Here is a 23,525-nt window from a genome sequence, read left to right on the forward strand (position 1 = left end):
CTTTTTTTAATGCCGCAGAAAGGATTATTGGCGATATGACAATTGACGTTCTCATAGCGAAGGTGACTATTGTTTATCTGGGTGGAGACGGGGCTTCAGCCCAGAATACAGAGACATGGCTGTCTTCTGGGTTGTTGCGCCGTGTAGTCTGGTAGAAGTTTACCGACATTTCAGAGGTCCTTGCTGCCTCTGTCATCAGAGTGATGACGGAGGCAGCAAAGAAGTGAGTTCATTTAGTGTACTTTTGTATATGGAGAAGTTAATGTGTAACTCTGATTGTGTTTTAATTTATTTTCCAAGATTTAATCTTCACATATCTAAGAATCAATCATTATTGCCTTCTTTTTAACAGTACTACGAGAAGCAATGAAGTTCTTTCTAGATTCTCGTCATGGGATTCCAACATTTCATGCTGCAGCTTTAAAAATAATTGGTACAACATTAACACTAGGGACCTGCAAATAACAAGTCATCTGGCAGTGTTATGTTGGTAGAGTTTTGTGCCAGTGTCCAGTAGCGCCAACGGGTGATATGGGCTGCCATTTTTGGTTGCCGTTCCCGAGAAAAAAGCCCTTTCTTGCACCCTCCAGGACGAATATATTCTGTACAAAGAAAGGTGAATAATATTTCACATGATGAATCAAGAATATTTCCTATTGGATTCATGTCGGCACCACACAGGCCAAATGCCACAATGGTGTTGTTAGCACTCATTTTTGCCCATGAGCCCCCAGACTCAAATTCATGTCCCGAGACCAGTTCTATGGGTTGTTTCATTGTTTTATTCAGTCACTGCAGTTTAAATACTGAAAATAAGCCATTACTACTGTCACAATTCCACTCACCATCACTGCCATTGGATGATATACAACTTATGTACTTGATAAAGCATCATTAAATAGCATAGATTGTACAGGCCCAAGCTTCTTGGGGTTTTAGGAAGTCTTGTATAGAGCAGGCGGTAGGTGATGTGTGGAATATGCATTTGACATGGCTCGCCCCTGAAAGCTGAAGTTATACGTAGGATTCAGCTGTGAAAATCAAAGGACAAGAATTACGTATGACACCTGTTCACGTCACCTTGGGGTGTAGCAAAATCTGCAAAGTTCCAGATCATCTCGCCTATGAGGAAGCCTTCTTTATATAGAGCATCAAAGGCCTTGAAGTGTTCTTTCAAGGTGACCACTTGATAGTCTTCTGTCCACATGGAAGATGGAGCCTGGAGGGAACAAATTATTCTAGTTGAATTAATACTTTAATCTTTATAAAATATGTTTCACTGATGCGTATGACGACATCACACAGGTAGAAACTTTGTGATTTGCAAAGGTCGCCTGCTTTTGTTATGAGAGGTGAAGTGGAGAAGGCTATGCAGGGTAGACAATGCAGCTAGGGTGGAGGAGGCAAGAAATGTATAATGCTTAACTTTTTAAACAAAATGTAAATCTTCAAAAAAACCTGAAATGGAAGATAAGTTAAAAATGAAAACATTTGTTCATCTTTATTTTAAGACCCATTACTCGGTTATTTCCAGTAACGCACTTTAAAATGGTTTTTAAAGTGGAGGTCCATCATTACATTGTGTACAGCCAGAAAAACAGCCCCGATTACAGTAAATAAAAATAAATAATATACAACAACACTATTATTCATGCAACTTGTATAACTTTGTAGTTTTTATTTATTTTTTTTCAAAATTATTTATGAAATTTCATATGGACAAATCTGTACTATTGACTGCTTTGGTTTCAGTATAAGACTTCATGATTGTTGATTTTAAGTCAGCATGTAAAATATGGGGCTTGAGACAGATCCAGATCTCAAAACACAATAAAAAATTAATTTTGTACGATGGATAATGTCCTAGGAAAATATTTCCATGATGACGAACAGAAGGGATCTACAGCCAAGTGTAGACTGTGAAACATAGTAAGGGCCTGGCTATACCAGATTCATGATTTTTTAACTTCATCAGAGATAAATGATAAGCAACAAAATATTGTGCATGTCAACAAACCGTGTGCATTCCAATTACTGATCCAGCTCCATATTCTGTAACGAGCACAGGCTTATTGAATACGTGATGCCATTTAGCGAGTTCATTCTTCACCTGCAGTTGAATCAGATCAGTTCGCCCAGAATCACTGTACCACGCTGGGTAACGATTTACACATATTATATCCATGAACTGCACCTGTCAGCATAGAAATGTATATGCAGCACGATAAAATATGTAAATTAATTAAAGATTTGGGTTACAACCTGTGCCACATGGCTGAATGGTGAATAAACCGTATCTTCTGCCAACGTTCTGATCTTTTGTAGCGTGCGCTACAAAGGATCAGATTTGTTACGCAGCAGCCCTGAGGATGAGAGCAGAGATTGTTCTCGAAACGTTGACAGAAGATATGGTTTATTCACCGTTCAGCCACCTGACGCAGCTCATAACCCGAGAGTCTTTCATCAACTTCAGTTGCCATGAAAGCTTCACTTTATATATATATAAATTTAGCATTATAACTGATTAACTCAATGGAAGAGAGTCCTTGGGAAACTAATAGATACTCAGCTGGTGAAAAAAATTCTTAGCCTTTTGTGGAATGTAAAGATTCTACATAATATTTTTAAGCACACCTTTATATCCCAGATTACTTACAGCTTTATCTGTATCAGCTGTCTGGCTGGTCACAAAACTCACTGGCCGTGTCGTATCCAACGATTTTGTAAGATTCACCAGCGCACTGAGATGTAATCAAGAAAACATGTATAAAAGTGATATGCCGTAATTTCTTTTATTTTTGTGTATTAGATGTGCATTTACTGTCACACGCGTAGTCACATCAAAATGTTCTGGGAATGAATTTAATATAAAGACATGCAACTGATGTATGAAGCAAGTAATGCAGATTGTGCACGTTGCACGGTAGAATTGGCGAAACAAAAGAGCAATACAGAATTCTTAAAATCTGTGTGAAACTTAGGAAGACAGCCAAGGACACCTACGTTATACTAAAAATTGAATTTGTGGATGAAACATCTAACCATCTGAAAAAAGGTGAATGATTTTCTTCCTCTTAATATTTTTGAATTTATATGGAAGATCGTGCAGTCCTGTGTCGTCCATTGGCATTGTACATGGGAAAAAGCAACTCAGTTTCATAGTATGATGTATGATCATAGCAGAATAATTATTTGTAAAGGAGCAGCATATCTTCATCATGTATGCAATAAGCACCGCAGAAATATAATTGGCTAAATTTGGCAGTGAGGAACTTGATTTGTTTTCCAAACCATAAAGCATTCTAAAAGGAAGGAGGCTTCAACACGCACCAAATATCATACAAAGTGCTATGGAGGGACTGAATGTCATCCTGTAAGAAGCGTACCACAGGAGCTTCGAGAGATCACAAGATGGATAGAAACAGTGTGTGGGACTACTTTAAACAGGAAAAAATTGGGTGAACTATTGTCACAAAACACATCAAGGGATTTTTTTCAATCAAACATCTCATTTCATAGTCTCACCTGAAATATTTTCTTGATTCATTTCTGAAAGACCTTGGTTCATTGGCAAGTGACCACATCACAACACTAGGTCTGTTCTTGTCCCGCCGTACCAGTTCAGTCATTACTGCTTTATGTTTCTGCAGTAGTTCATCTGTGAAGTAGCTAGAACAAATAAGAAAGTATTTCGCCCTTACGAATATCCCATTTGATTTATCGTTATTCACTTTATAAATGAACAAACACAATCCATGACATTAGAGCGATTAATTAATTTAATAAGGTTTTTATTTTTTATAAAAAGTAACATCAAGAAAATGTAAGAAGTTTTCCCAAAGCACTAAATACAATTAAAATCAAACCATAATTTATTCATTAAGTTCTGAACTTGATACAGCTAATCCCTACAAGAGCAGACATTCTGTGTTTCTCAGGCCAGAAATTTCTTAAAATAGCTGAATATAACCCAGTGCAATCTCATTAAGAATTACAATAATATTTAAATATATTCCAGGTTTTGTGCTTTTAGAATGATAATTATGAAATGTTAGTTAACATGGGTATTGGCAATGTCAACAAAGAGGACTCACTCGATGGTGCAGGCAGGACTCTCATCAATTATCATTATTCCAAGTGCGTCTGCCATATCCAGTGCCTCTTCTGCATATGGATAATGTGATGTCCTGTACGCATTTGCTCCAAGCCAGGCGATGAGGTTATAATCTCGAATTAGCAGGGTATAGTCTAAACCCTTACCACGTAACTGTGAAAACAAAGATTCTACACTATATAGCAAATGTTCTTAAATTTCAGAACAACTGATTGAAATCATTTTGAAGCAATGAAACTCACATTTGAATCTTCATGTTTTCCAAATCCCCGCATGTGAGTAGGTACGTTATTGATTAAAAATGTAGTGGCATTCCAAGAGATCTTCCTAATACCAATTGGTAATCTATAAACATCGTCACCTGTTTCAGAGTTTAGATGAATCTAGAAATAAAATAAGTTTATAAAATGTAATTTCAAGTAGACTTCAAGGAAGAAAGTTTACAGTATGGACAAAATTTACATGTGCTTGAAAAGAGTCATTTTTATTTTTATTTTGCTGAATTATCATATATGAAATATCTCTACCATACTATACAATGGACATGATGGCAATTATTCATTAAGCTTTTAATGTATTTCATGTAAACACAATTAGGGAACTGTTCATTTAGGATCAGAATGGTTTTACATTTCCCAAACTCACCTTAAGTGTGTAAAGGTATCCAGGAGTTGGGCTTGTGAGGTATGGCCACCAAAAGTTTGCTTTAGGAATATGTATTTTGCCAGTGAGTCCTATAACTGAAGTTATTCTCGTTCCATTTTGCGCAAACACGGTAACAGTGCAGAGAGGTGTTGAAGAGAGATCCATCAGTTTGTTCTTATATTTCACTACATACTTGATGATGCCTATTAATGAACACACAGGAATTTCCGGAAAAAAGGTAAACTTTTGTTAAAATCTTACCACGCAATCTGCCCTGTAACTTTAGGTTAGAAGTTAATCACTGGCTACCTATTCAGTGCCATTTATGCCAAAAGATAATTCATAGTCATAAATCATTCAGTATTCTTTCTTTTATATTGGTTATGGTGAAAGTAAGCACATGGAAGCACAGAAGGTCACAGCAATATCAAGATGTTTACAGATTTTTTAAGTGCTTTATTTGGTGATCAATTAATGTCCTTTACAATCCACAGATTTTTTCAAATTCTTATATCTGGATTCTGTGTAAAAATCTGGTACAATAAGTACAAAGTGAAAAAGGTTATGGAAAATATTTGTGGAAATTCTGATACGTTTTCCCAAAGAAAAGACAGCAAAATACTTCCAAGTGAAACTTCCTGTCCAAAATTGTCTACATGTAACCTCTGACTTACATAATTCCAGTAGTTAAGTAATTGCTGAATTATTCAGTAACAAAACAAACATGTCTTCAAAGTGCGGTTATATTTAGGATCTATTACTTACCAACGTCTCCATCTATATCGGTTATAACTGTGATATCATCTATGTATGTCTGTGGAGTGGTATACAAATAAACAGGCCTGTGGATACCAGCATAATTGAAGAAGTCAAAGTCATGGTGGAACAGTATATAACCAGGTGGATACCTAAATAAATAAGAATGCATTTGATCCCTACATAAATAGTTCTTGGCTATAAGATTAATTAACAAACATTTTTTCCAGTTCCCACCCAAAAATATGTGGTCTATACAATATGACTTGCAGAAATATAAAATAAAATTAGCTGACATGAATACTAACCCACTTACATATAACTCAACCTGAAACCTACTAATGTAATGAGGACTGAAATTCCTTTATTTACTTCTTATATACATGCATGTGTATGGTTGATCAATTCTTGGTTTATTTAATGCAGTCCAGCTGGCCCTGTCATAGCAGAATACAACTAAACCATTAAATCCTAAAGTTTGGGTGGCAGCCTTCTAATATGGGGCTATAAATCCCCTGTTCTCATACTATATATAGGTTAATGTATGTGTATACTTGGTTATTTCTTGATTTCTTTAATAGTTGTGTTGGTTGCTAAGATATGACCAATGTTAACAACATGATAATGAAAATCTTGTATTATTTATTACCACAAAATAATGAACAGACAGATTCTAAAGGAATTCTGAAGAAAGGTTTCAAAATTTTAAGGTTACATGTACATGGGGAAAATTAATTATAAAATGTTAAACTCATTAGAGCAATGTTACCTGGATGTATCATTGGGATGCTGAATAAAACCTTGGGGAAGGGAAGTTGGGGTCAGGGTATTGTTCACTGCTACAGTCACGATGTTGGCAGTACCGTATAGAAGCAGTTGTGTAATATCAGCTTGAAATGGCAGGTGTCCACCAGAATGTTCACATGCTTTCTTACCATTCACCCACTGGAAAGACAGTTTCATAGTAAGTGAAAAGCAACTGTTAATAACTTGTGCACAGTTATAAGAATATCCTTAATATTACTACTGAAACGTTTTCAATATCTGTATTAAACTGTCAGAGTAAAGGCAAATATGTATGTGCAAAAACATATCACATAACTTGTGAAAGTAAGTTCACATTACTTAAATTTGAGTGTATTGATCTTTGTCAGTATAGTCTTAAATTTAAATAGCTGACTATATATAAATTCAAAAGTCTACAGTCTTAAAAACCAAATAAGTTGCTACTCTCTGAACCCCATTCTGATGATGTTAAAGCTCTTAAGCTATAACTGAAAAGTAATTGTTGTTTCTTTATATTAATTTTCTATACTAAAAATATAACCTACCACCATTGCTGTATAATGAACGCTGCCAAATCGTAGTACCACACGTTGCTTATCTGCCCACCAACGCTTAGGAACATAGAATTCATGTTGGTACCATACCCAACCAACATAGTCACGTATTGCAGAATTAACAGTTACATCATTGTAACTGGACGGAACAGGCATCTGTATCCACTGCAACATATTTTCACACAGTGTTGAAGGTCCATATCATCTGGTAACATTATTATATTCATTTGTGTAATTTATTTTTCCCCTTCACCTCATGATTTTTCATGGGTGTTTAGGAAATATGGGCCAATTTTTTTAAACGTCTCAGATAGTTAACTTGTTAATCAGTAGCAGATTTAATGAGTGGCATCACTAGTAACCAAATTTCATACAATGCTGAAGACAGCATTTTTCACTAATCTGCAAGATGTGTTAACTTCTCATATATCTACAATTGGTGAATAAATCATCTTCACTTACCTTTTCAAAATGTGTGGAATACCATTTGTTTCTAAACCCATTCTCCTGATCTTCAGTTGGGGATGTAAGAAATTTCCAGATACCATCCAATGAAACTACTTCTCGGCTCTCAGATTCTCTTGGATATAAAATTCCAGATAAAGAAGTTGCTAATACAATACAAAGAGTTAATAAAATTGATAAGGCCTCCATTTCAGTGATGAAATCTAATTCTTGATACTATGATGACTCTGAAACAAATCAAACTTTATCATGTTGACTGTACAATGTAAGATTTGAGGTTTTCACAGCTGTGAGTATGAAGATTTCTGTCTTCTGGGTTGTTGCTCTGTGTAGTCTGGTCGATGTTAACCAACGTTTCAGAGGTCATACTGCCTCCATCATCAGGGCAATGAATTCATCGCAACAATCCAGAAGACAGAAATCTTCATATTGACTGTAGCTTCAGTACAGATACGAACAACTTAAATCAAAGTAAGTTTTAATTTCAATCTCCTAACTTACTCTTACAAATTACTACTTTCAAAATTATGCTAAAACAGTATCTTAAAATAAAGAAGTATGATCATAAGCTGCATCATTAATAACCACACTATTGTAGATAAAATATAACTATATACTTTACACAGTTAGTTTTAAAAACTGATGAAGTAAGCCTTAAATGATATTTGGAAAGGAAAAAACAAATTTTATTCTGCATCTTCAAGGTGGACCAACATTCCAGAGGTGCTTGATACCTCTATCATCAGAATGAGAATGAAGATGGTTGTCTTCTGGGTTGCAGCATCGTGTCGTCTGGTAGACATTTGCTGACATTTCAGAGGTACTTGCTGCCTCCATCATCAGGTTGATGAGTAAGCCATGCACAAGGAATCAGTTTGAGATATAGGAACCAGTCAGTCAAGGCAGAACTTTGGCTGGACCAGTTGGGAATAAGTTGAAGCAAGGGAGCCAACAGGAAGGTGATGCCATAGACTGACCAGAAGCTGGTCGGGGCTAGAAGTCTGCCGACGTTTCGGAGGTGTTTACTGTCTCCATCATCAGGGCGATCTCCTTGATAATGCAGCAAGCACCTCCAAAACGTCGGTAAACTTCTACGAGATTACACGGTGCAATATCTCAGCAGACACCTTCATATTCTTCGCTGTGAGAACCCAAAATCTCAGCTTTTAATGAATTAATACCCATAGCTACAGTTCAAGTGGCATAATTACACTTTCATAATGCATAATGTTAATGTGTGACATCAAAAAACGAATGTAACTTAATTTAGGCCTAATTTACAGAAACATTTCCAACATCACCGCCGTGAAAACCCCAAATCTAACATCATTTTTATTGTATAATGGACTTTAGGTACATGCAAAATAGTCAACTTCATTGAACTATTATCATTGATATGTAGCATGCATCGTACGGGAATTGAAGTTTCAAATTATCACGTGAAATAACGTTCACCACTACAACCCTTAGATATTTTCTTCCTTTACCCATACTACCAATGTATTGATGGTATGACTTAGTTTTTTACAAACGCAATTGGCGAAACTGTCTCCCCTAGCCATATTTTGTTTCGATGTTTTTTTTCAGTGACCGCGCATAGTTACATACCTGTAATGGTTGCGGAAGTTTTTCCAAGTTTGATTATTTGTGTTAAAAGCTTGCGAACTTCTCAATACTGTTGTTACTTTCTCGAAGTGTGAGTTATAATTACATTTGTGCTAGAAAGACCTAACTCAGCAAGCCAGTGAGCTGTGATCTCGGCTGTAAGTAATGATTTTCTGTTACTCGTTCGATAAGCCATCACGCATAATCGAATTTTAGTGAATAATGATATTGGGACTTCTTATACGAGCCGAAAATTGAGGTAAAGTTGCTCTATTTTGGAGGGGGAACTAGAGTGCGGTGGTAGAGGCTTGATTTTGATATAATGCTGTTACTCTTCATATTTTACAGCATATTTTAACCATGCAGTTTCAATTTCCCAGTAATAAATCTGCATTTTATCACCTGTCCTTGCTCTTAGAAAATAAATTGTCAGCATTCTATTTGAAAAGAGACAAACTAGCATTTTGACTTTGGATGTGAGTTTGCTTATTTTCGTGAGAAATCGTGTTACTGTTTGTTGTTCAAATGTTACTAAATCCATGACACTGGAGTAGAAAGCCATAATGAAGTGTCATTCAGAACACAGGTGGCACTTGGTGCATGTGCTTATGAAGTGTATCACATTATGTGGTTGTTGGATGTTTGTAGCGTTCATACTGAAGAGACTACATAGGATTCAGGTATTATATCAGTTTAGAAAAATTATATTTTTGTTTCTGTCAGGGTCTGTATGTTACCATGGATTGTACACAAGTCCTAGATGATCTTTATTTGGAAGATGCCACACGTTACAAAGATGGGGAAAGGAAACAGGTAATTTGATATATTACATATATTTAATTTTAAATACTAATTTAGTAATGGTAATACAAGATATGGCAAATATTTAATTAAGAACTGTTACATATGAGTTTATTCTAGTTGTAAAGTATGGGATTATGATGTGGGATATGATGCTGTGTAGTCTTGTAGGTGGTTACCAATGTTTTGGAAGAACCTTTTGCATCCATCTTCAAGGTAATCATCTATGAAACTACTTGGTATCAGAACCCAGACGGTGGTCTAGCGGTTAGAACGCTGGGCTTGTAATACTGGGGTCCCGGGTTCTATTCCCAGCGGTGCTCAGATTTACAACTTGTGTTGAGCAAGGCTGTTGTCTAGGCATCACAGAGTTTTCCTCCGGGGTTTCCCTGGTTTCTCTGTGGCATTCCAACAATTACTCCACTTTCATCATCATCTCACAAAGAGGGGGATCACAGCAGGAGCGTTAAATGTCGTGGTCCCGATCGAACCCATGTACTGATGGGTTGTGAATCCTGCTAACCACCAATGCACACCGTGCTGAACCCAGAAGATCACAGTTCTTGTCTTTGACTTTTAATCTGTTATTTGTTTTTGAGTTATTATTGTGCAGTTTATTTGATGCGAATATGTATTATACATGTATATTTATAATTACAACAGCCGGCATTGGTTTAGCAAGCAGTAATGAAAGTGATGTGATGAAGATGTCAGCTATAAAGGTTTTTTTGTTTTCTCAGTTGGGTTACTTGGAGATTGGAGGCATAAAACATGCGGTCTACAATGGAGAAAATTTTATTGGCCGTGACAAATCCTGTTCAATTTCTGTCACCAGTAAGGTAGGACTAAATTATTCAGTTAAATTTTCTTATTGTATGTTTACTTACATTAGTTTTGTTTATCATAGAGTATGGGTCTGCTGGAAGTAGTAACTGAAAATACAAGTTGCATGAATTTTTTCTGGTTGTATGAATCTATCAGATATCTCTTACCTACATCCAGAGTGACACCCGGCTTTTCATATTGAAAATGTGTAAGATGAAGTGAATATAAACTTGGGTATGACCTTTCCCCCCTCCCCTGCAATGTAGCTGCTATATAACCACCTCAATGGAGAAAAGGTTTTCCTTAATAATATTTAGTGAAGAGTAAAAATATCGGTTAGCGTTTGTGGGTTCAAACCTGGCTGAGGTCGATGGATTCTTAATTGTGATAAAAGTTCATAGCACAACTTCCTTTGGTTAGGAAGTAAAGCCGGCGGCCCCGTGTCGTAGATTTATGACATTTAAAAGAACCTTACGAGCATGAACGAGATGTTTCGTAAGCAAAATTCAGTGACCGTTTCTCTCCCACGTATCTCCTTATTCTCTACTAGATGGCTCTAGCAGACAAAAATCAGGGTCGAGTAGAAATTGTGCAGAGGCAGTGGGCTGATGACTCACTGCCTACAAATGCACACTTCAAAGAACAAGAACCCTCCGAATGGAGCCGGCGAAGACCCACACTGGGTTGTAGAGCCAAGGAAGAAGAGTAAAAATTATGGAACTCATCACACTGTTACTCTTCATGCTAAAGTCCAAATATTGTTTCTGACACCTTATTCTCAATCGCCCATAATCTGTTTTCTTCCCTTAATGTGGATTTGAGTTTCAGACCCATCCATACGAGGAGTTGCTGTATGCCTTGGTAATATGACACTTGATATGGGAACCCTCTTCTTTTTATGATTATTTGCTATATTATGTAGATATACAGAAGGGGCAGTATTAAGTTGTTTTAACTCTTAATAAACATAATATCTACTGTAGTGGAGACTAAACAGGTCTCTTAACTCTTCGTTTGACAATGAAGACCAAACTTGTTTCATATAGTTGACAGAGATAAACTTGTTGAAATTGAAAATAAGAAACATTTTTGTTTGTGCATGAATATTTTACTGTACTAATTAGTAATACACAATAAGACTATGTATAGCTTCTTTAACATGAAACAAGATTTAACAGTTATGAACCTCAGGAGTTTCAGTTGCTATCAACCTTTCACCACAAATCTCATAAAATATATCATATAGTATCTGGTTTCCTGTCATGTAATTGTATGTATAGCATATAATTTTTGCAAATTTTTTATACTCACTTGACTGTAATTATGGACTTCTAAGGAATTTTTCTTGTCAGTCAGTAGCGTCTCTCTTTGATTTCATGTGTGTGAAGTCATGGTGTTCATGATCATTTCAAAACTTTATTTTTTCACCTGTCATGTTCTGTCCCTCCAATATATTTTTAAGTGATATACTACCCAGAATTAGTTTTGCTATATTACTATACTACTGATTATTTTTATTCATATTATATAAACCACACAATTAATCTCCACCACATATTCTTGAATTTTAGTATTACGTTAATTGTTATTAAGTATCAGCCTAAAGTTCACTGTGATTCATACTGATTGACGTATCCACTCTAAGTTGTTTTTCATTGATTGGTAGAGAGTCCCAGAAGTCAGAATCCCCAAGATTGTCGCTGGATCGCATTTCAAGATTCTTCGGGCCACCGATGTACAAATATTTGAGATGTTTGTTGTTCGGAGTTGTCGGTTCCCATTTCAGTTTACTTCCAGGTGGAACAGGATTTCTGGAAATCAGATAATACTTCTACTTTCAACTCTTGATATTTCACATGAACACTTTAAGCACGTTTCAGTTATGCCTGGGTATTAAAAAGATGGCCAGCTTTTAACAGGGTACAATTAACAATCAGGAGAATGTCGGAGAAATTAATGCCCTGATGAGATTCAGATTGAGTTCATGCAACTGGTAACCTATTACAGTACTGTTAGAGCATGTTATCATTCTGTTAACAGAAGTATGATATGTTCTTTTTATATTATCATACTACTTTGATACATTACCCAGTATCAGCAAAGCTGCTCCAGATGTCCAAGAGTAAATTGGACATCTCTCTGTCTTCCTCAGTCTCATCAGTTTTGAAAGCATATTCAATGGTGTAGGCTGTATCATCTAGATGGCTTGCACCTATTTTGAAATATTATTGTTATTATGACTTATATCTAGATCTAGACACATGTCACAAAGAACAGAAATCACATGTTCACTACCATTCTTTAAACACCATTCCATACAGACTGTTGAACTCTTTTTGTTATTGTAACTGACATGTAGTAAATTTGATAGTTTTGTTACGCTTTTACAAAATTCTTTGGTCTGATATTAATAGTGTGAATTTTGGTTTTTAAATACAGAAATGGAGTGTATTCCTCTATTCACCTTGTTAACTTACCTGAATTAGCTAAATTAATTATTCTTACTTTACAGTTTCATGATATTGTTAAGGTTAATGCACGTAAAACTCCATCAGTGAATCTACATATTGACATACACATTATAGTATTACTGCACACGTAGGGCAGTCAAAAAGTTCCCGGAATTGTGGTATAGCACTGTAATGATAGGACATATGGACATATGGCAACGCTTACCTAATCACCTTGAAAGTAGGACCCTTGCACGCGCACACACACACACACACACACACACACATGCACTTGCTCCATCGATCCTGCCATTGTTGGAAGCACCGGCGGAAGGCTTCGTTTGGAATCTTCCGGAGTTCGGCCGTCGCATTCGACACAACGCTGGTTGTGCAGCAATTCCTCACCGAGAAATGCATTCCTGTATCACTCAACCACCATACTCTCTGGATCTCGCTCCGAGTGACTTCTGGCTGTTCCCTACTCTGAAAATGGGCCTCAAGGGGACGTGTTTCACAACCATGGAAGACATCAAATCGAATGCGATGGCCGAACTCCGGAAGATTCCAAATGAAGCCTTCCAACAATGGCAGGATCGATGGAGCAGGTGTGTGTGTGCACAAGGGTCCTACTTTGAAGGTGATTAGGTAAGCATTGCCATATGTCCTACCATTACAGTGCTATACCACAATTCCGGGAACTTTTTGACTGCCCCTCGTATTATGGCAACTGTCTTACCATAGTTGTTTGCTGTTCCCGAATTAACCTCTGTGAAACTGTGCTTTCCCCTGTATCCAAATAGATAGAAATAGACAGGTGATTTGTTGACAGCGGCTTGTAATTTAGCAGCTCGTGCCCCATCAGCTAGATACACACGGTCAGTGATCATCTGGAAATTTAAGATATAAAACCTTTTATGTTATTTTGTTAAGATATCTTCTAGGTTCTAGTGCTATATAGTATGTTTAGAAGTTTACCAGCATTTCAGAGGTCCTTGCAGCCATCTTCATACTCACTGCTGTGGGAACTTCAAATCGTAGTTGGTGAAGATTTTGTTGGCAGAGTGTCTGTTACCTTCTCAATAATGACTTTGCTTCATGGAGTTAGTTTTGTCGCCATACTGTATAGATTTGAGTGATTACAGTTAAACTGCACAGTAAATGTTTAATTGCACATATTTACCTTTACAAGTTCCTTCGTCTTTTTGGTGTCTACTGGACCGTGAAAATAATGTTGACAGATGTGGTCTGTGACATCCTTCATATTTTCCTTAGAAACAGTGTAATTGTAGTCCATTATATGTGGAATAAGTTCATCAAATTGTTGTACCAGCTGTTCCAACGTATTTTCATTTGCAATCCAGTCTGTTTTCCAACAAACAGATTTTCATTTGTAAAATGTAACATTTGTGAGGTGTGCAAGCTTGTGAGTGATTAGCAATTAACATGCCTGCAATAGTTTTTATTGTTTATGAAGTGGAAGAATGATACACTTGGCATTGAACATATTGATACACCTTGCTACCTCCATCATCACCATCCTGATGATGGAGGCAGCAAGGACCTTCGAAAAATCAGTAACTTCTACCAGACTACACGGTGGTACAGCCTAGTAAACAGTCATCTATGTATTTTTATGCCAAAAAATATCTCAGGGTGTTGTATACAAACCCCCAGCAGGCACGAGTCCATCCTCTGTTGTTACACTTGTAATCCATGGCACATCTTCAACATCTCCCTCCAGAAGATAGTCAAGTGGATGCTTACTGAGGAATGGATTGGGACTAGATTTCTCTATTGTAGGGGCAAATGGAGAAAACGGATTATACATCCACCTCTGAAATCACACAAAAATAGAAACTAGTGAAGTAAGTCAATTTATAATTCATTTAAGAGTATAATGTTTTAATGAATTAGAAACCAGGTAGGAAATTTTGAGTAATATAACCCCTGCTCAATGAGGTACAACTTGTGAATGGACAGTTATCATAATTTTGTAGGTTTGGCTAAATTTTTGAAATAACGTAATGGGATAGTGTATTAGTATGTAATGAAATAGGAAGAATATGCCCAGAAAAGTGGAATAAACGGGGCAAGCACGTTATTCATCGCAGTGGCCGGGTGAAATGATGAGAAACAGGAATGTCCATTCTGAGTGAAATATGTTTATTATGCTGACATCGCCTGTGCATGACGTCACCCACTATCATTACCTGGAAGTTCCAACATTGTTTCACAATTTGTTGTGCTGGACGTTGACGCAAACAATCCACCATCGTTTTAGTATTTTCTGTGCTGCAGCCAAGAAGTGCACCTAACTGATTTGATTTAGCGCGCCCTTCCTCCATTAATGCCCAGTGAAGGGTAACAGTCCCACTTTGCGATATACCACCTTTGAAGAGACCTAGAAAGTGAAATAAAGGTATGGGTTTGAAACTTGGTCTTCCACTCTAGGAGTGCTGAGGAAAACACTTGGACTGAAAATAGGAAGTAACAGAAGGATGGGGGGAAAAAATGTATAATGCAAGAGCTTCATAAGTTGTACTACTTATCAGATATTCGACAGTGCTAAAATCGAGGAGGTTGAGGTATGTGGGACATGCGGGGGGAAATATGAAATAAGTACAGAATTTTAGTCAAAAAACATGACATGAAGACTCTGCTTCGCAAAAGAACCAAAAAAAATTGTAAATAAGGCTCAACTATTAGAGTCATGTTACTTCTTCATACAATAAAAATATTCGTTACTCGCAATTTTAATTTTAATTTTTTTTTTTTGCACTCAAAAATAATCTCAGTATAAAGTAAATGGTATCAGAGGAATTCCGTACCACGAGACCAGGGGGATAGGTAGTGATAATGCACGCTGCTTCCACCTGCTGAAGTTCCTGTCAGAGTAATACTGTGAGGATTTCCACCAAATGCTGCAATGTTATCCTTAATCCATTTAAGGGCCATTGATTGATCTTTCATCCCCATGTTGCCTGGAACAACTTCATCCTCGGTGTCGAGGAAACCTGCGTTAGATACATCATATGCATAAGTTATATTGAATTCAGATTTATTTTGTGATTGGATTTAGGTATTTTTATCAAAGATTTTGTAGAACTTACCAAAAAAATTAAGTCTGTAGTTAATAGTGACCCAAATTATGTCTCTATCCATTAAAATTTCTGGTCCAAATTCATGTCCCCAGCCGTACATGAAAGCACCACTATGTAAATTGAAAAGAACGTCTAGGTTGGGATTTGATCCATCTTTTGGAAGCTGGAAGAAGAAAGGAACTTAGTCAGCATTTAAATAATTCTACTCTGTAGGAAAAAGAACATTGCAGATGTACCAGTTTTGATTTTTGACATGCTTTCTACATAAACATGTTGTTAAGACAGAAGGGTCTTAGATTTTTTAACCATGTTGATTTTGTTTATAAATTAATGTTAATATTATTAGTATTATCAGTTACCTAGCTATTGGATTATTGTGAACTAGTTTATTTGCCCCAGACACTCAGACCATCTTGTCAGGACACTTCAAAGAGCCCTGGACACACTGCTAGAGACAGCACAACCTGATTGAAGCCCTCATATTTATCAGCTGTGTCCATAACTGCCTTTTCAATGTACACTGAGTAGTTAACAGCCTTGTTATCAGCCCGCATTGTTTCCTCTCCAAGAGGAATAGGTCTGCAGACAGACCCAAGGGCCTACCAATGAAGGGTTTTGAATGCCTTTTACCTGGTGAGGCAGCCAAATATTTGGAGTGCCTTTGTCAGTTACATTTTATTAATAGTACCTTTGGAGTGTAGATGTTCAGAAAGAGACAGTCTTCATCACCCACAATTGGGTCGGTTGTATTGTACAGTCTTGGTGGAAGTCTTCTGCATTGCAGACAGATGGCACCAGGTTGGGTTGCATTCCAAACTCCAACCCATGGTTTAGGTGTCACAGGATCCTACATAATGAAATCACATAAAAAAAGTAAAGCTGTCCCACTATATATCATATAAGCACTTGGGAGGAGAGGAGGTATAGCTACTACTCTTTCTCAATCTTGGCACTAGAAGGGAGTGAATGGTCAGTATCATGCCCTGGCTGTGCCTAACCCCCGGGAAAGGACACTGGTACCCACTCCTTGGATAGGAGGCTGGGTGGGCCCCAGAGCCGTTCTGGAAGCAGAGGCTAGAGGAAAAATCCTCTGTCCCTGTCAGGGATCAGGGTATGTGTTACAGGGAGGTGTAGTTGGCCCCCTCACCCAACCTCCAATCTTGAGGACCAGGGTATCTTAGTCTGGGCCTTCATCCTTGAAATGTCTGGCGTGGGAGACTTTTCTGGTAGCCAAGCTACTGCCAGCATAGCTCTCAGGATCACATGACCACGCAAGCCCCACCACTACGACAAAGTGGGGGGGAAGTCTGATTCAGAATAAAGTGTCTAGTTTTTTTGTATAGTTATGTTGAACAGGGTTTATATAAGATAATTTCATCATGTTTTGCTATTTAAATGTTGATTGTGCTTTATCCTTCAAGCAAGAATGTTGTCAAGGTTATCTAGGACAGCAAACAGAGCCTAATTGGATGGTTGATACACCAAGGCCTTCCCCCCCCCACACACACTCTTTATTTTCATAACCATATCTTGCACAAGTGCTGTAGGGATATTGAGTTGAAATTGGATAATCATTATGGTAATCAGTATCAAAAAAAGTTATAATTTGTTACTCTTTTCATTCTTTGTTCTTTATATTTGTCAGTCAGGATTATGTAATAAGTACAAGTTCTTTTCAGTGTGTTATTCATCTTTGTGTGCCCTCTGTTATCATATCTTGTCCTTATCTTTCAAGGTTAAACTCCTTGAAAGTTTGAGCATGTTTTTGGCTTTAACTTTGTTTCTGGCTCCTTCATTGATCACTTGGCATGTGTTGTGAAGTTTGTAATGACCTTCATGTACCAAGTGATTTGGATGTCAGGTTCCACATGCCTATTAGCCACTGGTGTTACATAAAATGCTTTTTACCTTTATGAAATGCCCCCCCCCCCCATATGCTTTTATAAAATGTGCAGTTATTTTTATTAAAATTAATATATTTTTCTATGCCACTTGGAACCGAACATTATTACAGTAAATATTTGATGCTGGCATAATTTAATAATGTTGTTGTAATTTGAAATTTGTGTCTTATAGTTCGGCAGATTGTAATATTGTAAAGTAACACAATCTGCAAAAAAGTGAAGGTTCTCATGGAGTGTAAAAGCAATAACAAATAACAATATTTGATTTTATACTCAGTTTGGGTAATCCTTTTAATATCACTAATTTTTTCAGTGATGATTAGATTTAAGTGGCTGAAATTTTTTTTGCCCAATTTTACAATGGTGCCCCAAATAGGAAGTGTGATTGTTCTGTTAAGAAAGCTGTATAACTGTTATAATTACATTTTCTGTTCTTTCCTTATGGAGGAAAACATTCTGGTATAGTCGGCGCAGTAGTTTTTGGCTGGTGGAGAAGCTGGCGGACGGGCCTACTCTGTGTACCTGAGGTGGCACGGTCATTGTATTTCTTTTGTTTAGGCGTTCAGTCCGATAAGCTCCTCGATGCAGTCAGCATTATACTATCACACAAGTGACTCGCTCCTAGCCTTCCCCTTGAAAATTCCACCAGCCAAAAACTACTGCGCCAACTATAGCATCCACAGTTATTTCTGAATTGTCTGGAAATAAATATTTCTGTTTTCTACATTGACTTTCGTGGTTTATAATTTTGATATTCATTGTTATAAGTTAAGTTAATCTTACCTTGAACCTGAGGTCTCCAATTGGTGGTTCTGCATAAGGTATTCCTTGGAAAGCTGCAAATTTTCTTCCATAGCGGGAAGTTAAGTAAGAGCCTTGCAGTGTACCTTGTTGCGCGTGGACTATTGGCCCATTCTGAGGGGGTATAGCTTCTAGTCCTAGTATTATAGTACTTAATAAAAATAACAATCTGCTAAGCATTTTTTAGCTTGAACTCTGAAGGAAGACAAAACAAAAGTGGCTGCTGGTTTTTAAAACACTTAAATATGCGCTGTGCTGGCATGGTGCCTTTCTCTCTGTGACCTTGTACCTGAGTTTTTTTCTCTATTTTCTAGCCTGTATTTGTTTTTTTTTCTCCTCCTCATGGATGTAAATTGGATATACACATTATTATTATTAGTTAGATAATGAATGTGTGGAAAACAACATGGAATGGGAAAATGTAGAAACTGCTTCAAACTTTCACCCAAAGAGAATCTAGGTTACTACAGGAGAAAGCAAAATAAACTATGATTTGATGATGAATGTTCAAAATTAACAGATCAAAGGAAGAAAACAAAATTTAAATGGTTGCAGAACCCAAACAAAACAAATGCGGATAATCTATGTAACGTGAGACGTGAAGCTAGTAGAACCTTTAGGAATAAGAAAAGGGAATACCTGAAGGGCAAAATTGTTGAACTTGAGACAAATAATAAGGAAAAAAATATCAGAGACCTGTAGAGAGGCATTAATATCGTTAAGAAAGGATATCAATTTGGTAAAGGATGATAATGGCAATTTGCTTGCAGATCCAATCATATTTTAGAATAGGTGGAAACATTTCTTTAGCGAGCTCTTAAATGTTCATGATACTGGTGATATTAGACAGATTAAAATGCATACAGCTGAACTGTTAGTGCCAGAACCTAGCTTAGATGAAGCTGAACTAGCCATTGGGAAGTTGAGAAGTTATAAATCTCCAGGTATTGATCAGATTCCAGCAGAATTAATTAAAGCAGGTGGCAAAGGGTTGCATATGAGGATCCATAAGCTTATTCAGTTGATTTGGGATAAGGAAGAGATGCCACAACAATGGAAGTTCAAATATTTGTGAACAACAATGAGAAATCAAAATTGTACTCATGAGGAAATTAGGAGGAGACTAATTCCAGAAATGCTTGCTACTTCTCAGATCAAAATATTTTGTCTTCCCATCTGATTTCTAAGAACCTGAAGATTAAAGTATACAAAACAGTAATTTTGCCTGTTGTTTTGTATGGGTGCAAAACATGGTCTGTCACTCAGAGGAAGGAACACAGATTGCAGGTGTTTGAGAATCGGGTGTTGAGGAGGATATTTGGACCTAGGAGAGAAGACGATGGGGCATGGAGAAAACTGCATAATGATGAGCTTAAAAATCTGTACTCCTCCCCCAGTATTGTCAGGGTGATTAAGTCGAGAAGAATGAGATGGGCGGGGCATGTAGCGCGCATGAATGGGACAAGAGGTGTGCAGCGGGTATTAGTCGGGAAGCCTGAGGGGAAGAGACCACTGGGGAGACCTAGACGTAGATGGGAGGATAATGTCAGGCGGGATCTATGGGAGATAGGAGTTGAAGGAAACTGGATTTTGTTGGCCCAGGACAGGGTCCGGTGGAGGGCTTTGGTTAATTCGGTGATGAACCTTCGGGCCCTGTAAGCCATCTAGTTAGTAGCCATTTTTAGATTCATGTGTCTGCTTTGTGGGTTAAATTTAATTAACTGAAATGGTTTGCATTCTGTGTTTAGCTGATTACCATGATGCAAGAATGGGCACATTGTTGTTTTGATATAGAAACAGTCTTGATGGATGAGAAAGTAGGCCTTTCATAACAGATTATCTTGTTTGCTAGTTTAAAGAAAGAGTGCCAGTCCAGGTCCGTGGTTCAATTCCCGAACGGACTGAAACTTGAGATGAGGGGTAAACCAGGCTTTGGCATACTAATCTGGTTTATACAACGAAGGAGGTGTGATTAGATGATACTTGGTACACCTCACTTCATCAAAATTTGAGTGATTTTATTAAGTTTTGGCTTTGTCCAATGTATCACATTGGGAAAGAGAGTGGCGCCATCCTGGCGTGTCAAAGTCTCTTCCCCCGACATTCGGTTTAGTGACCGTTGGTTTGGGGCGCCCTAGTAGGTGTGAAGTGACGATTGCCAGATGACCGCTGCTCCACTACGACTCGGACCAATTTGAATGTGGCTGTTCGGCACGTGTCCGACGTCATAAGTGACTTTTTGGGGGACGAACCGGATTGTCATATTCAATTCAAAATTCAAAAACAGTTATGTTGCGGGAATATAAAAAGCGAGGTTGCGTTGGGGCTCGCTCTCTAAAAAGTTCGGTTCTTCAAGGCAAGCAGACAGTTTCTCCTCGATTCATTAAAGTTCAAGATCAAAATACAACAGCCGAATCATCGCGCTGCCCAAAAATAAGAATAACTTGTTAAAAGGAAATGAAAGGTGAAATAATTCCAAGGTGACTTCGGTGTGGTCTACAGTTGATCATCCCCACAGATTTCACGTCCTTGGCGCAAGGCCGCTCCAACTATCGCAGTCCCCGTATAATCCCTGAGAGTCGGACAATCTTGCTCGCCGACAAACCCCACACCAATTATTATTCCTTATATCCTTCCGCGTTATCCGAAGTTATATAAAGCTGTAACCGCAACTGGGTTTGACCCCGGGGCAACCAGAGTGAGAAGAAAAGAGTCTGCGGAAGGGCGGTTGCAAAAGCAAATAAAGAATTTTGGGGTGGAGTTCTTCTGTGGCAAAATTAAGACATAATTATGATGCCCCAATGATGGAGGCAGTATGACCTTTGAAATGTTGGCAACCATCGACCAGACTACACAGCACAACAACCCAGAAGACAGAAATCTTCATACTCATTGCCCTGATGACGGAGGCAGTATGACCTCTGAAACGTTGGTTAACATCAACCAGACTACACAGTGCAACAACCCAGAAGACAGAAATCTTCATACTCATCGCCCTGATGACGGAGGCAGTATGACCTCTGAAACGTTGGTTAACATCAACCAGACTACAGAGCGCAACAACCCAGAAGACAGAAATCTTCATACTCATCGCCCTGATGACGGAGGCAGTATGACCTCTGAAACGTTGGTTAACATCGACCAGACTACAGAGCGCAACAACCCAGAAGACAGAAATCTTCATACTCATCGCTCTGATGACGGAGGCAGTATGACCTCTGAAACGTTGGTTAACATCGACCAGACTACAGAGCGCAACAACCCAGAAGACAGAAATCTTCATACTCATCGCCCTGATGACGGAGGCAGTATGACCTCTGAAACGTTGGTTAACATCAACCAGACTACACAGCGCAACAACCCAGAAGACAGAAATCTTCATACTCATCGCCCTGATGACGGAGGCAGTATGACCTCTGAAACGTTGGTTAACATCAACCAGACTACACAGTGCAACAACCCAGAAGACAGAAATCTTCATACTCATCGCCCTGATGACGGAGGCAGTATGACCTCTGAAACGTTGGTTAACATCAACCAGACTACAGAGCGCAACAACCCAGAAGACAGAAATCTTCATACTCATCGCCCTGATGACGGAGGCAGTATGACCTCTGAAACGTTGGTTAACATCGACCAGACTACAGAGCGCAACAACCCAGAAGACAGAAATCTTCATACTCATCGCTCTGATGACGGAGGCAGTATGACCTCTGAAACGTTGGTTAACATCGACCAGACTACAGAGCGCAACAACCCAGAAGACAGAAATCTTCATACTCATCGCCCTGATGACGGAGGCAGTATGACCTCTGAAACGTTGGTTAACATCAACCAGACTACACAGTGCAACAACCCAGAAGACAGAAATCTTCATACTCATCGCTCTGATGACGGAGGCAGTATGACCTCTGAAACGTTGGTTAACATCGACCAGACTACAGAGCGCAACAACCCAGAAGACAGAAATCTTCATACTCATCGCTCTGATGACGGAGGCAGTATGACCTCTGAAACGTTGGTTAACATCGACCAGACTACACAGTGCAACAACCCAGAAGACAGAAATCTTCATACTCTGATGACGGAGGCAGTATGACCTCTGAAACGTTGGTTAACATCGACCAGACTACAGAGCGCAACAACCCAGAAGACAGAAATCTTCATACTCATCGCTCTGATGACGGAGGCAGTATGACCTCTGAAACGTTGGTTAACATCGACCAGACTACAGAGCGCAACAACCCAGAAGACAGAAATCTTCATACTCATCGCCCTGATGACGGAGGCAGTATGACCTCTGAAACGTTGGTTAACATCGACCAGACTACAGAGCGCAACAACCCAGAAGACAGAAATCTTCATACTCATCGCTCTGATGACGGAGGCAGTATGACCTCTGAAACGTTGGTTAACATCGACCAGACTACAGAGCGCAACAACCCAGAAGACAGAAATCTTCATACTCATCGCCCTGATGACGGAGGCAGTATGACCTCTGAAACGTTGGTTAACATCAACCAGACTACACAGTGCAACAACCCAGAAGACAGAAATCTTCATACTCATCGCTCTGATGACGGAGGCAGTATGACCTCTGAAACGTTGGTTAACATCGACCAGACTACAGAGCGCAACAACCCAGAAGACAGAAATCTTCATACTCATCGCTCTGATGACGGAGGCAGTATGACCTCTGAAACGTTGGTTAACATCGA

General features: G+C 38.3%; 3 protein-coding genes across 14 annotated transcripts in view; 1 reads left to right on the forward strand and 2 right to left on the reverse strand.

Moving 5' to 3' along the window:
* Positions 1 to 267: 267 nt before the first annotated feature.
* LOC110833608 (beta-glucuronidase) lies at positions 268 to 9,070 on the reverse strand. Of its 7 annotated transcripts, none has more exons than XM_022071886.2 (13): positions 8,929 to 9,070; positions 7,318 to 7,547; positions 6,847 to 7,020; positions 6,285 to 6,460; positions 5,525 to 5,667; positions 4,760 to 4,962; positions 4,357 to 4,497; positions 4,095 to 4,267; positions 3,526 to 3,669; positions 2,657 to 2,741; positions 2,018 to 2,194; positions 1,081 to 1,219; positions 268 to 602 (listed from the first exon to the last, which is right to left on the reverse strand). In XM_022071886.2, the coding sequence occupies exons 2-13, from the start codon at positions 7,507 to 7,509 to the stop codon at positions 448 to 450; spliced, it is 1,902 nt and encodes a 633-aa protein (XP_021927578.1). In that variant the 5' UTR covers positions 7,510 to 7,547; positions 8,929 to 9,070; the 3' UTR covers positions 268 to 447. The 7 variants fall into 7 exon arrangements, with proteins under 7 accessions (XP_021927578.1, XP_021927582.1, XP_021927576.1 ...); XM_022071890.2 differs by lacking the exon at positions 8,929 to 9,070 and adding an exon at positions 8,808 to 8,873; XM_022071884.2 differs by lacking the exon at positions 8,929 to 9,070 and adding an exon at positions 8,735 to 8,842.
* LOC110833606 (uncharacterized) overlaps positions 6,461 to 23,525 on the forward strand; it is a 43,203-nt gene continuing 26,138 nt past the window's right edge. For 4 of the 6 annotated variants that reach the window (XR_015535221.1, XR_015535219.1, XR_015535220.1 and 1 more), the window contains exons 1-3: positions 8,943 to 9,083; positions 9,649 to 9,738; positions 10,467 to 10,565. Coding sequence is in view for 3 of the 6 variants with exons in the window: in XM_087349021.1 (XP_087205147.1) it covers positions 9,664 to 9,738; positions 10,467 to 10,565 (174 nt within the window). In the remaining 3 variants the exon portion in view is untranslated. Of the gene's footprint in view, positions 6,480 to 8,942; positions 9,084 to 9,165; positions 9,185 to 9,648; positions 9,739 to 10,466; positions 10,566 to 23,525 lie in introns of those variants that run through there. The other 2 variants (XM_087349023.1, XM_087349022.1) reach the window with 2 other exon arrangements.
* LOC110833610 (venom carboxylesterase-6) lies at positions 11,638 to 19,046 on the reverse strand. Its single transcript, XM_022071894.2, has 10 exons — positions 18,790 to 19,046; positions 16,791 to 16,949; positions 16,112 to 16,265; positions 15,830 to 16,015; positions 15,212 to 15,402; positions 14,670 to 14,835; positions 14,182 to 14,363; positions 13,738 to 13,888; positions 12,640 to 12,763; positions 11,638 to 12,362 (listed from the first exon to the last, which is right to left on the reverse strand). Exons 1-10 carry the CDS (start codon positions 18,985 to 18,987, stop codon positions 12,152 to 12,154), a joined length of 1,722 nt encoding a protein of 573 aa, XP_021927586.1. The 5' UTR covers positions 18,988 to 19,046; the 3' UTR covers positions 11,638 to 12,151.

Source organism: Zootermopsis nevadensis, unplaced genomic scaffold (genome assembly GCF_977971745.1).
Source record: "Zootermopsis nevadensis isolate Lab colony 2312 unplaced genomic scaffold, Znev_1.0 Znev_ptg000015l, whole genome shotgun sequence".
Classification (NCBI taxonomy): domain Eukaryota; kingdom Metazoa; phylum Arthropoda; class Insecta; order Blattodea; family Termopsidae; genus Zootermopsis; species Zootermopsis nevadensis.